The following is a 13,102-nucleotide window of genomic DNA, read 5'->3' as shown; positions in this document are numbered from 1 at the left end:
ATTTGAACGTCACAAGAGAACGTCACAAGAGAAAAACAGCAATATTTTCAATTTTTTCCCATAGCATTTTAACAGTACTATACAAAGAAATCACTAAAAAAAAGTATTGTAGGCTCATTAGTATAAAATTATCTTGTACTGAATTTTGTTTAAGAACCAAAGAGTATTATCAGTTTACAATTACTGCTATATATTGGAAGAACCATGCACATCATAGACTCTTTTGGTTTGATCTCTTATCAGTGCAGTAACTCTACACAGAAACACTTCATGTATGGTAAAAAAAAAAAATTCAGCTAGCCTCTCCAACTTCCAATCTCCCAAAACACACTTTGATCAAAAGTTTCAAACACTCTTATGTTGAGTAGGACAGACCAATGTGTAATTAACATGCATCCCCACCACACTCTCACACAGACACATATGGATTTTGCTACACTTAAATGGAAGTCTATGTTGCATTTCATTCTAGTAATGGTGTGTACTGATGACCCAGTAGAAGTTAATGTGCCCAGGTAAACTGATTTATCAAATGATTAAGTTTTAGGTGATGGCATGAGGGAGGACTGGATAAGAGATATAATACAGTGGAAAAGTGGACTGTATCAGTAGATGTTGAAACCCTTCAGCCCACTGAGGAGAGAAATAGATGGCTCCCATGAACCTTTGTAGAACTACTGCCAAGTAAGAAGACAAAGGTTTTAGGTAATAAAATCTTGGTGAAGTATCACACAGACATTGCAACATAAGAACTGAGAGGGGAAAAGGGAAGCACAGAGTAAAATAGGGTTTATAAATGATCACATGGGAATTCTTCTTTAAGAGATTCAAAGTCTAACTACAAGTATAACAACTATACATTCACATGGCTCCATATAGAAAAACTGCAATTAGCACCACCCAGAATCACCTTTATGTCCTTGGTGGACTTTGAATATTCTCTTCTCCAGTGCTTTTCAAAATCTGGACATACAACGTAGGATGAATCATTTTCATTTAGTTCAAATAGATCTTCTCTTTCCAATGGTTTCTTATAACCCAAAGTTATAATCCTATTAAAGAAAAAAAAATTACAAAATAATGCAAAGAGCATTTGAAAAACTTTCAGACAAGGTTCTACTTTAAAAACAAGCCTCTGCCTTTGGCTTTTGAAAAGGAACAACACAAGCAGGGTCTCTTTTTGTCTTCACGTCACCTCCCCTGCTCTGTGTCTTTAAGAGGAGTTGATAGATAGAGTTAAGAGAACCAGGAAAAGTTCCAAAAGCCCACTAACACCAGCAAGCTAGATTCAAGGCAAGCAGAAAATGGCTCCTCATATGCAAACAGAAAAATGAGAGGAGACCCCTCTGCAAGCCCACATCACAATGAAGAGCCCCTGAAGAGTCCTGAGGTAAGCTTTCTATGTGAAATAAGCCATTGAGTCCAAGAGCAAATGAAAGCAGGTAGGCATGATTCACTTGTGTAAATGTTCTAGTTCCCAAGGCCAAATATATACCCACAATCTAATCTGAGATTGGCATGGTCAGACATTTTTACTCTACAACTGGATGTGTCATCCAACCAACCTAAGATTTAATGAACAGAGGATACAGATTATGGCAACTATACTTCCTTTGTATATCCAGTCTAGATATATTACATATGAAGGGAGAGGGAGATGTATTTGCTGCTTCTGGTTTTCCACAAAAAACCAAATGTCCATCTGACATCTACTTGACCAGGACTCATTTCATATAGAAGGCACTGTATTTTAACTTTCTCAGGGACATTTTTCAGAGGTACTGTATTTTCTCTTCTACAACATGATCCACCACAATTTGAATGAACAGAGAAAGAATTAATGTCAATAGGTACTGAGTAAATTGTTTCTCCTGCTAGTTATTTGCCCCAAATTCCAGGCCTAAAATATGGATGAAGGCATTTTTAAAAGAAAAAAGTATTTAAAAATAATAAATGAAAGATTTAAGCCCTCAGTTTTCTCAGTTTCAGGTTTTAGCTGATGTCATCATTTTGGCTGATGTCTACTGTGGATTTTAAAACACCACATCTTGGCTTTTGTACCTGCTGTACCAGGAATATGTTATTTTGCTGAAGAAGGAAGCATTTGTTTCTGGGCTGCATTTCTGTAGAAAAACAAAAAAACAAATCTAGGTTAAAGGGTGACTCTATTTTTCTAGTCTTTAGTAATTTAATAAAATGAATTTGAAATAAACCAAAGTCTACAATCTTTGTTATGAGTAAAATGTATAGACTTGCACATTATTTACATAAGACCATCAATATATGTAACACTAGAGTACAGATTTCCACATCCCCTTTTTTCTCAGCTACACATAAAAAGACATGAATGCATATATAACTATGTGCAGAACTAAGAACTAAAGAGCTAAAGAAACACCATTACAATCAAGCTAGTGATTCCTGTCAAGTAATTCTGGGATCACAGTTGACAGATCCAAAACATCAGCGTGCAGCAATAACAAATTCTATATTAGGAATTACTAGCAAAGGAACAGAAAATAAAACTGCCAGGATTGTTACACCCTTAAATTGTGTGGCAGCCATGTTTGAAAAACTAAGAAAAGTTCTGTTTTCTCAGTCTCAAAAGGAGTTTATAGAGTTAAAGAAGGTGCAGAAAAATGCAGCTAGAATGATCAAGGAATTTGATCACTTGCCTCAAAGATGCAAAAATGTAGGGGATTTTTAGTTTGAAAAAATAGCGAAGGAAAAACGATCATATGGAGGTTTATAAAGTTATGAATCATATAGAGCAAGCGCATACAGACATTTCTCTCCGCACAATATTAGAAGCTTGACTCATGAAATGAAATGGACTGGCACTTGATTTGGAAGAGATAAAATAAACTAACTAAAATGTTATGAAATTTGCCTGTGAAACCCAATGCTTAAAAAAAAAAGAACTGGACGAATTCATGGGCACAGGGCTCCTTTAATGTTCTTATTGCTAATAGAACCATACAATCTTCTCCTGATGTAATAATATATATGGGCTTTCTACCAACTAAAATCATTTTCATTTATTAATGTTTTATCATCAATTTGCTCAGTCACTGCAAGAATGAATTAGTTTTCAGTATATTGTTGACATTTTAAAAAGGCAAGTAAAAACACACCAGCCAGGAAACTGCTAAGAGAATCACTTCTTTTCCCCAACTAGTAGTTGGGGGTTTCTGGAAACCTGTGAGTTACTGAGGCCCTAAATCCTCTGGTTCGTTGGATATCTCCTTTCCTGTACTATTTTTTACATTTCTTTCCAAGAGCCACAGAAGACCTTTATTACCACTACAGCCCTTTTTATTCCTTCTTCTCATATCATTCCTCACCCACCCAACAGAATACATTTACACCTTTACAAATTTTGTGTGAAGAATTAAACAGTACATAGATTTAATAGAATACTCCTCTTATAGACACTCCTCTCAGCCTGAATCTCCCCTCTCTGCTAATTGAAGCATCCCATATTCAGGACATTTTCTAATGGGACTGCAAAAGGGGGCGCTCATCACAATTCTGATGGTCATAGACAAGTGCCCTCCCCTTCATTCCCTGAAACTTATGCCAAAAGAAAGTACCTCAAGTACCTCAGGGCCATATCATACCAGGAATTTTTTTGTTCCCATAAAAACTCGTATTAAGATGCCCACAATTATGCAAGTCCTGAGGTTGTGCAACTACCAAGAAAAAGAACGATGACTAAAAAGTAATTTATTCTCTGGAACATTTTATGGATCACATGAATGCCTTGAGTTCAGGGTTCAGTTCTGGCAACTGTTTTGCAAAAATGAGCATTTTCACACATAATACTAAATTAGAAGGAAGAGAAAGCATTTCCAACTCATGGAAGGGAAAGATGCCCAATTTATGCTTTTTTTCTGCTGGAATTACTCCACCTACCCCATCACATCCCACACCAGAAATCCCCCCCCCCCCCACCTCAGGAGTAGCTTTGAGAAGGAATACACAGTTTAATCAGTAGCTTTTGGGCAGAAACTGGAAAGTTCAAGTCTATGTATGTAATTTATAGAAACTTCAACAAGATTCCCCAAACTTTTAGTACCTGAACCAGAGTTTCCTGAATTTAAATTAAAGACATAATTGTTCTAACAAAATTTACTTTGGGAATGCGGAAAACACTTTCCCAATATCAGAACAGCACCTCACACAATATTGCTGAATTTCATGTTCTAGGCATGCCTTCCCTGAGAGAATACATAATTCCACTGTGTTTCTGCATGAAAGTAATTGAATGATACAAAGACAAAGCAAAATTATGTGGAGGCTTATTACAAATTTGCTGGCTGTTGTGGGTTGGCTCTGTGGCTGCGTTGTGGGCTTTCTGGCCACACAGGATAAAAAACCCACAACAACCAGTTGATTCTGGTCACGAAAATCTGCAATAATACAAATGTATTAGTTAAGGGCATTTCTGGAGGTGGCTTACAATTTAAAACATCATCATATTAAAAAAAACCACTTAAACAAAGGGGTTTGCCAATAAAACATTCAGAGACAAAGTGGTCTCTGTTGTAAGTGTGGCCTGAACCTTCCACAGTTTCTGATCCAATAGCACTTGTAAGATACAGTTCAAGAATTAATGGGGTACAACATGCATTCAGTTTAAAAATGCCTTCCATTTTCTTTACATCTTTTGTTAATAACATGCATATATGTATAAACCCCACCCAAACTCCAAAGTACTAATGCCATGTGTGTGGCAACAGAATGCCTGTCCATGCAGAATGCATTCCCCACACTTTAGGTCATAACCTAAGAACACAGTCTGGCGACTTGACTTCTAGCCATAAGACCACCACCACTGAATAAGAAATTAATGTACATTTTAAAAAACCTTGTCTTTATGATTAAGAGGGTTTTTTTTTGGGGGGGGGGGGGGGGTTGATTTTAGAAAGAATACATATGCAAGCTAACCAGGAAGCTACTTCCTGGCATGTCCATACTTGTTAGGCTAGTGGTCCAAACCAATCAAGATTTGATCACGGTCTTGAGCTGCCTTTGAAGTTTACTCTACCAGGTCCAATAGTTCTCGAAACAATGCTCGACCTTGCCAAAGAAAATAAATATGGACTCCTTGCATGGAACAAGTCCTACTGATACAATTAATAACTATAATCCACCTTGTTGGATATCCTTTCTTTTGCCACTAGAAAACACTTTTAGTTGGCTGTTGTGGATTTTCCAAACTGTGTGGCTGTGGTCAGGTAGGTTTTGCTCCCAAGGTTTTACTCCCCATGGCTCAAATCTTACCATGACATGCCTCTAAAGATGCCGGCCACAGATGCAGGCAAAAACCACCAGACCATGGCCACACAGAACGAAAAACCCACAACATCAAGTTGACTCTGGTCGTGAAATCCTTCGACAATACAGTAAACCTTTTTAACACATTTCACCCTGTCTCAAACAGGGTACATGAAGCAAAGAAAGAATGCCTCTGAACATGCATACAGTGTATTCATGCATCTGAGCAACAGACGCAGCTTCCCCATCAGCAATCAATATTACCTTCTTTAAAATGTATTCTCACTTTATTTCCTTTCTTTCTCTTTAATTTTTAAATATAGAGTATATACCAACAGAAGTCGAACTGTCTATTTAGATTCAATTTTTAGTGGATAAATTACTTACACTGATGTACTAATCGGATTTGTAAAGATGGTTGATTTATCTTTCAATTTATGTAATTATTTTTGGCATAAATAAAAAAATATTGCCTTCTGATTGCATGGAGCTGGTTGTCAGGTAACATCGGGGGAGTTCACTTTTTAGAAAACACCACGCGTCTTTTATCCCAAGCATTTCGGATACTGCCCCATTTGCAATGAGAGACGCAGAATCTCTAATCATTCCCTTACAAAAAAAAAGGCAATCCCGGAGCAAATCGCCATGCAAATTACCGTTCGGTTGAAGGGCCGCAGATTCTGATAAAGCGCATGCTTGCTCCCCGGCAATGGACTCACCATAGCTGTTTTACCTCTTGGAGAAAACCGGAACACCGCCGCTGGCTCCGGCTCTTTAACTGAGCAACAAGCAGTGGAGGCATCAACAGTCGGAGCGCCTCTGATTGAAGGTTGAGGCCAGCCAATCACACGCCCGTCTGCAAGTCAGGGCGGGTCTGCCGTGCCCAATGTCAACAACACAGTCAGCGTGGACAGAGGGCAGTGCAAAAGGAAAATCGGATGACTATCCGGAACGGGAGCTCCTCAGAGTCCCTCAAGTTCTATTGTCTAATCTATATCATTTTGACCATACTATTTAAAAAAAATCTCATGCATATGAAGTGAACAGGGACACTGAAACCTCCTGAGGGGGAGGGTAGACCAAAAGTTACTCTTACTAGGGTAATCCTACAGCCAAAGCGTTCTTCCCTTGAATTGTTGTGCTATGTTCTAAACTGAACTCAGTAATTATAATTTGCTGTTTCTGGGACAGCCAATTTTCTTGAATTTTAAAAGTAGTAATAAAAAAAGAGCGTATACTCATCCCAGGTACTTTGTTTCCCAATTGTGTTGCACATGTTGGAACCTGTAATTGAAGAAACTACACAGGAAGTTTCTCCATCCTTCCCTTCAGGATACAGAGTGGTTCGGAATCAGCGTGACATATAGTTAGCAATCAGGGACGTAGGTATAGATTTTTTATGGGGGGTTCAGAGGCGGGGCCACACCCTCACCCACCCCTAGGGCATGGCCACGCCTCTCCAAGCCCTGCCCCAGACCTAGCGCTTTTACACACACACACACACACACACACACACACACACACACACACACGGCAGCCACTGTGATGCTGGAATCCACCCCCAAATAGCATCACTGTCAATGGTATTTAAACTAGAGAGCCCAATTTCTCCTTTTGAAGTCACTTAAAGGGAGAATCTGAAGTCCCCAGTGAAAACAACATTGAAAGTGATGCTATTTTGGGGTGGATTATCCCCCACCCTGAAACAGCATCACATTCAATGTAGCGTAGTGGTTAAGAGCAGGTGCATTCTAATCTGGAGGAACCGGGTTTGATTCCCCGCTCTGCCGCTTGAGCTGTGGAGGCTTATCTGGGGAATTCAGATTAGCCTGTGCACTCCCACACATCGCAGCTGGGTGACCTTGGGCAAGTCACAGCTTTTCAGAGCTCTCTCAGCTCCACCCACCTCACAGGGTGTTTGTTGTGAGGGGGGAGAAGGGCAAGGAGATTGTAAGCCCCTTTGAGTCTCCTACAGGAGAGAAAGGGGGGTTATAAATCCAAAGTCGTCGTCTTCTTCTGAACTGGGGACCTCAGATTCTCCCTTGAAATCCATTCCGTAGGGGGTGTATTTAAAAGGAGAATCTGGGGAAATTTGGGGGGTGCCTGCTGTCAGGAGTGCAATTGTTAAGCTAGTAGCACCAAACTTTCAGGGTATCTTTAGAAGACTCTTCTAATGATACCATCCAGGTTGGGTGAAGTTTGGTTCAGGGGGTCCAAGGTTATGGATCCTCAAAGGTGTAGCCCTCATCTCCTATTAGCTCCCTTTGGAAACAATGGGGGATGGGGACACCCCCTTTGGGAGCCCATAGCTTTGGACCACCTGGACCAAACTTCACAAAACCTGGGTGGTATCAATAAGAGTCTCTCCAGAAGATACCTCCCAGGTTTGGGGAAGTTTGGTTCAAGGGGTCCAAAGTTATGGACCCTCAAATGTGTAGACCCCATCTTCTATTAGCTCCCATTGGAAACAATGGGGGATGGGGACACCCCCTTTGGGAGTCCATAACTTTGGACCCCCTGGACCACAATTCACAAAACCTGGGTGGTATCAGTAAGAGACTCTCCTGATGGTACCTCCCAGGTTTGGTGAAGTTTGGTTCAGGGTTGGTGAAGTTTGGTTCAGGGTGTCCAAAGTTATGGACCCTCAAAAGTATAGACCCCATCTTCTATTAGCTCCCATTGGAAACAAGGTGGGATGGGAGCACCCCCTTTGGGAGTCCATTGCTTTGGGCCCCCTGGATCAAACTTCACAAAACCTGGGTGGTATCAGTAAGAGTCTCCCCTGATGACATCTCCCAGGTTTGGTGAAGTTTGGTTCAAGGGGTCCAAAGTTATGGACCCTCAAAAGTGTAGACCCCATCTCCTATTAGCTCCCATTGGAAACAATGGGGGATGGGAGCACCCCCTTTGGGAGCCCATAACTTTGGATCCCATGAACCAAACCTCACCAAACCTGGGGAGTATCATAAGGAGACTCTCCCAAACAATTCCTGAAAGTTTGGTGCTGCTAGCCTAAACAATGCGCCCCCTGCAGGCCGAAAGCCGATAAAAACACTAAATACGTTTTAAAAACCCACAAACGGGGGGGGGGGCGGGGGCAGAGCTTCGGACATGAATGGGGGGGTTTGAACCCGAGAAAAACCCCCCCTTACCTACGTCCTTGCTTAACATTAAAAGCAAAACAGAAAAAGTGTTATGGTTTTTCCAAGGAGGACCTCTGACCGTGTTTCTAAAGTCATTCAAAGGAGCATCATATGAGTCATTAGTTCTTTCACTGGAACTAACAGAGACAGCTACAACACTATATACACAGGACAGGATTACACAATGAGGATTGCCACAGATGCAGAAGAATTTTTTCTCTGAGATGTAATAAGAATACAGTGCAATAGAAACCCAGATGAGGAAAACTGCTAGAAGATGTCATGGCTTGAATTCTAGATCAGTACAGAAGCAGGGGTTGGGTGGGGTACAAATTTAAATAAAGTAAAATAATGTGAGTGCAGGTAGAGTAAAAATCTCCAGTCTCGTGAGAAGGTACAGTAATCTTCCACAAGATCCACAGTTGTCCTATGCATTATGTAATCAACATAATCTTCCAATCTATCATTGTAATGGATTTATAAGCATTATTTCAAACTTACCATGTTTCAAAAAGCAGAATATCCCTGAGGTAGACTACTGTTAATCTGTAAAGGTCTAACTGGTAATGTCAGAGTACCATAAAGTTCTGGACTCCTACATAAAGCAAACATGTGAGAGGAGGCCTCTAAGAGATTTAATCGCCAGCCAATAAAGACAGACAGATATGATCATTGTTCTTCAGTTATCCTGCTGAAAAAAAGAACACTCATTAATGTTGAACACTTTCCAAGGAGTAAGTAACTTTGAATATAGTGGGTCTTACCCTAAGAGAATCTACACAATTGCCTTCACGTTTAATTTAGGAAATAATTTAGGATGGTGGAAGAATTATTTGCACGAACTACTCTGAGAACTAAATTAGTATGTATGCATTTGGGACTGATGCCAACTATCAAGTTTATTAACAGATTATTATATCTACTAGTCATAGCCCAAAGAGTCCTATAACTAATGAACTTTATAGGAGGACATCTATCAATAAGGGTGGCTAACCAATCAAGAGATCTCATTAATATTACTTGTTGGGGAGGGGGCACAGCTAGATATTAAAATTTCCATTTTGCATTCAGAAAGTCTCAGGTTAGATCCCTAGCATCTTTTTTTATTATTAAGTAGTGATGTGAGAGACCTTTACTGAAGCCCAGGAAAGCTGGTACCAATCACAGTTGACAATATTGACCTTATAAGTGATCTGATCGAGTATAACACAATTTCATGCATTCAATTAATTAACTGTGTATCTTTTTACAAGTAATTCCCAAAATTTCAAAAAAAAAAACCACCCACAAGGAATCTCAAAAAGACAACACATTCAGTATATCTGTTAAACTATGTACCAATAGGTCATTTTTAAAAAGTACTGTCAACACTACTAATTAAATGTAGGGGAGGAGCAAATTTCAGTCTGAAATTAAATCTTGAGTTAGCTTCACTAGGGGATCCCATGAAACACTTCCTTGGGAGTTCCCACTGACCTCTGGGCCAAACTAGACCTGATGTTGGGTGTGATACAAACAGGGATCCTGCATTTTAAAAAAAAGCCACACAGAGGCCTGACTTAGCTCAGTATTATAGCACAAAGGAAGGAGGGTAATTTAAGCATTACATTCCCAATACAGTTGTCCTGACCTGTTCCAGCCTCATAGAACTATTATTGCCCTCAAAAATAAAATGTACAAATAACTAGTATGGAACCTGCCTCAACAGGACAAATATCAGTTCTGTGGGACGACTTCAGGCCAGGCAAATGATATGTACGTGGAGGGGAAGGTTTTCAATGAAATTTCAATGAGACTCTGCTAGACCATTCTCAAGAACTGGACTTAGTACAGAAGAAACTCTTGATATAAGTGGCCTGTATCATGTGCAGAAAAACCTCTCCCTTTCTACTACCTTAATATTCACTTCAGACCACAACTATTTGCATTGGAAATTCACAGGCATTCCATTTTAGGATCAGTTGTGTTTTATTTCTCTTCACCCCCACACCTTTTAGATGTCAAGGCAGATTTAACAAAGGTTTGCCAGAGAAGAGTTCAGAATTTTTGCATATTTCTAAATATTCGGGAATCATATGTCCACCCCCACCCCCACCCCCAATCCACTGTATCCAAGACAAGTAAAGGCAGACATTGCCATGAGGAATATCTTCTGGGCAGATCATCCTCTAATTCTTCAAGTCCCTACCAACCTTTACGGTAAAGATTTTTGTTTTACAATAGACTTAGTGTCAGGTCCAAGAGAAGGACTTCAGGTTCAAGAGAAGGACTGAAAGGACTTCAGAGGGGTGTGATTGTTGGGGCCTCAAAAGCTTTCTTGATCCCATCACTCCTTTCTCTGAGGTCCAAAGTTCCTTTCCCTTGATATCTGTGGGTGCAATATTTTTAATTCCTACGCTTTCTTCCTGTTAGGGATACCAGTTTCCAGGTGGGCCTGGGATCCCCCAGAATTACAGCTCATCTCCAGTCTGCAGAAATCAGTTCCCCTGGGGAAAATAGATGCTTTGGAGGGTGGGCTCTGTGATATTTTGCCCTATAACAACCATGGTGAATGTTTGACACACACGTCAAAGGTGACACAACACAATGTTTTACTCCCAATATTTTAATAAATAAATAAATAAATAAATAAAGAATTTTTCTCTTTTTTGCTGGGGTTGTGTGTGTGTGATATGCCAGCAGAGTTAAGTTAGGCATTTTCTGAATTTTTCACATACTAAGCCCAAAATGTTTATCATCACTGCCTTATACTTCTTCAATTTAAATTGACCTTTATTAGGCATATCGGTAAAAATACAAAATACAGGACAGAGCCTTATAATATTGTACTCTATGGTCCTCCCCAGGCTCCACCCCCACAGACCCTGCTGATGGCCAGGGGGACAAGCAATCCTACTTTTTATGGGTTTAATATTGTCATAGGTGTAGTTGTTTTAGTTTGTTTTAACAAAATGGGGGTGTTGTGTCTCTTAAAAGACCAGAATGCTGTCAGTAAAGCATGAATGAGTGTTTGTGGACTAGGGCCTTCTTCTTCCTGAAAGGTCTGGGAGCGTTGTATCTGTGAGATCAGGAGGTACCACCACTTTCTTATTAGCACCACAAACCCAGTGCACAAGTTACAATGAATGCATGTAAAATTATATACTTGGCCTTTCAAAATACCTGCATTGGAGTTTGGCATCATTGTCTTCCAACTTGACTAGCAAAGCATTGAGCTCATACCAGCAGGTGCGTTACAGCTGAGTGTCATCAACTTGGTAATAAACTCAGATTTTCTTCAGTTTCTTCAGAGAAAACTGCTATTTTTTGAAAATTAAACCAGGCACTATCCTTTCCACAAAGCACATTTTAATTTATTTACATTTTGAAGGGCATTCACTGTGTCCATTACAGGAAGATACTTGGATTGGGCCTATCCCATTTGTGATTGGCGATTGTAGCCATTTTATGGTGCCACCTGCTTCCCCCCCCCCTTTAAATATCAAGTGTCACCTGACTTACTGCAACCCTGTTGAGGTTTTCAAAGCAAGAGACATTCGGATTTGGTTTACTATTGGCTGCCTCCACGTCATACTTCTGGTAGTCCAAGTAGAGCTCCCATCCAATTATTTGTGACAGGTCCAAGGTTACACAGCAAGTTTCCGTAGCAGAGTGGAGATTCATCCCTGGGGTTTCTATATCTTAGTCCAACACCCTAACCACTGCATCACATTGCCACCTGCTACTATTACTCAAAATTCAAAAAATGTCCATAGGACACTTCTTTGAAGGTTAATAGTATTGACTTAAATGAGGTGCACAACTTGAATCATTCTGATATTCATGTTTAGACAGATATTCATTTTTAGACCAACAAAGTTATCCTAAAGCTAATACTGATGTGTTAGTTGTAGTTATGCAGCCTAAAGATTCCAAACTTTGTCTGCCATCTTGTGGTTTATCCTGATATTGCATTATCTTTAGGAAATGTGTGTTTACTATGGTAAATTAGAACTGTAGAAGAACATAGCCCAGTTGAACTGTTTAGTAGCTACCACGGGGCGGGGGCGGGGGCACAAATGCCCAGGCACAGGCATGGGGCGGCAGAGAATCGCTTCCCCCATCCCTCCCCTCAGAATGCCCTGCGGCCCGGATCAAGCTGCTCTTTTAGCTTTTAAAGGTAAGTGAGGCATGTGGGAGAGGGCGCGGGCACGGTGGGAGGGCGCGGGCTGTGCCATTTTGCCCCAGGTGCCAGTTTTCCCCTTACGGTACTGTCTATGCAGGTTATTTCTATGAGCTGATGATGTATCAACACTTGTCCTAGTGGAAGCCAACCTGTATTGTAAGCCTGGAGTTGAATTTATGACTTCCTGCTGCTAATGGTTTGTTTCAGTACATGACAGTACAGTACAGGTTTTAAATAATCATATTAGCTACGCTAATTGGCTACCCCTGTCTTCTGTCCCTCTTTCCCTTAGAAAACTGGGCAGGCTTTCCTTTAAAATTGTATTATGTATTAATCCTTATATTTTATTTCAGGAGACAAACATTCTCAAAACCTAAAATAAAACCTAAAAAATAAAACCTAACCTAAAAATATATCCAAACAAAAAATATCCTAGGCAGCAGTAAGATTAAGCTGCATTCTTGGTTTTCAGTAGGGCAGAAAATGAACTAGAAATAAATTGTTTAAGACCTGT

General features: G+C 40.2%; 1 protein-coding gene across 3 annotated transcripts in view; it reads right to left on the bottom strand.

Annotated features, from left to right (window-relative positions):
* Window positions 1–6,041, bottom strand: part of LOC125430814 (ATP-binding cassette sub-family C member 2-like) — a 36,127-nt gene extending 30,086 nt beyond the window's left edge. Inside the window, exons 1-3 of one of the 3 annotated variants that reach the window (XM_048493056.1) lie at window positions 5,937–6,041; window positions 2,062–2,123; window positions 911–1,052 (exon numbers count right to left, since the gene is read on the bottom strand). In XM_048493056.1, the coding sequence (XP_048349013.1) occupies window positions 911–1,052; window positions 2,062–2,123; window positions 5,937–6,002 (270 nt within the window). In that variant the 5' untranslated portion in view covers window positions 6,003–6,041. Of the gene's footprint in view, window positions 1–910; window positions 1,053–2,061; window positions 2,124–5,936 lie in introns of those variants that run through there. The other 2 variants (XM_048493057.1, XM_048493059.1) reach the window with 2 other exon arrangements.
* Window positions 6,042–13,102: the final 7,061 nt, after the last annotated feature.

The sequence above is a fragment of the Sphaerodactylus townsendi genome, linkage group LG04 (genome assembly GCF_021028975.2).
Source record: "Sphaerodactylus townsendi isolate TG3544 linkage group LG04, MPM_Stown_v2.3, whole genome shotgun sequence".
Classification (NCBI taxonomy): Eukaryota; Metazoa; Chordata; class Lepidosauria; order Squamata; family Sphaerodactylidae; genus Sphaerodactylus; species Sphaerodactylus townsendi.
This window is presented reverse-complemented; position numbering and strand designations above follow the sequence as displayed.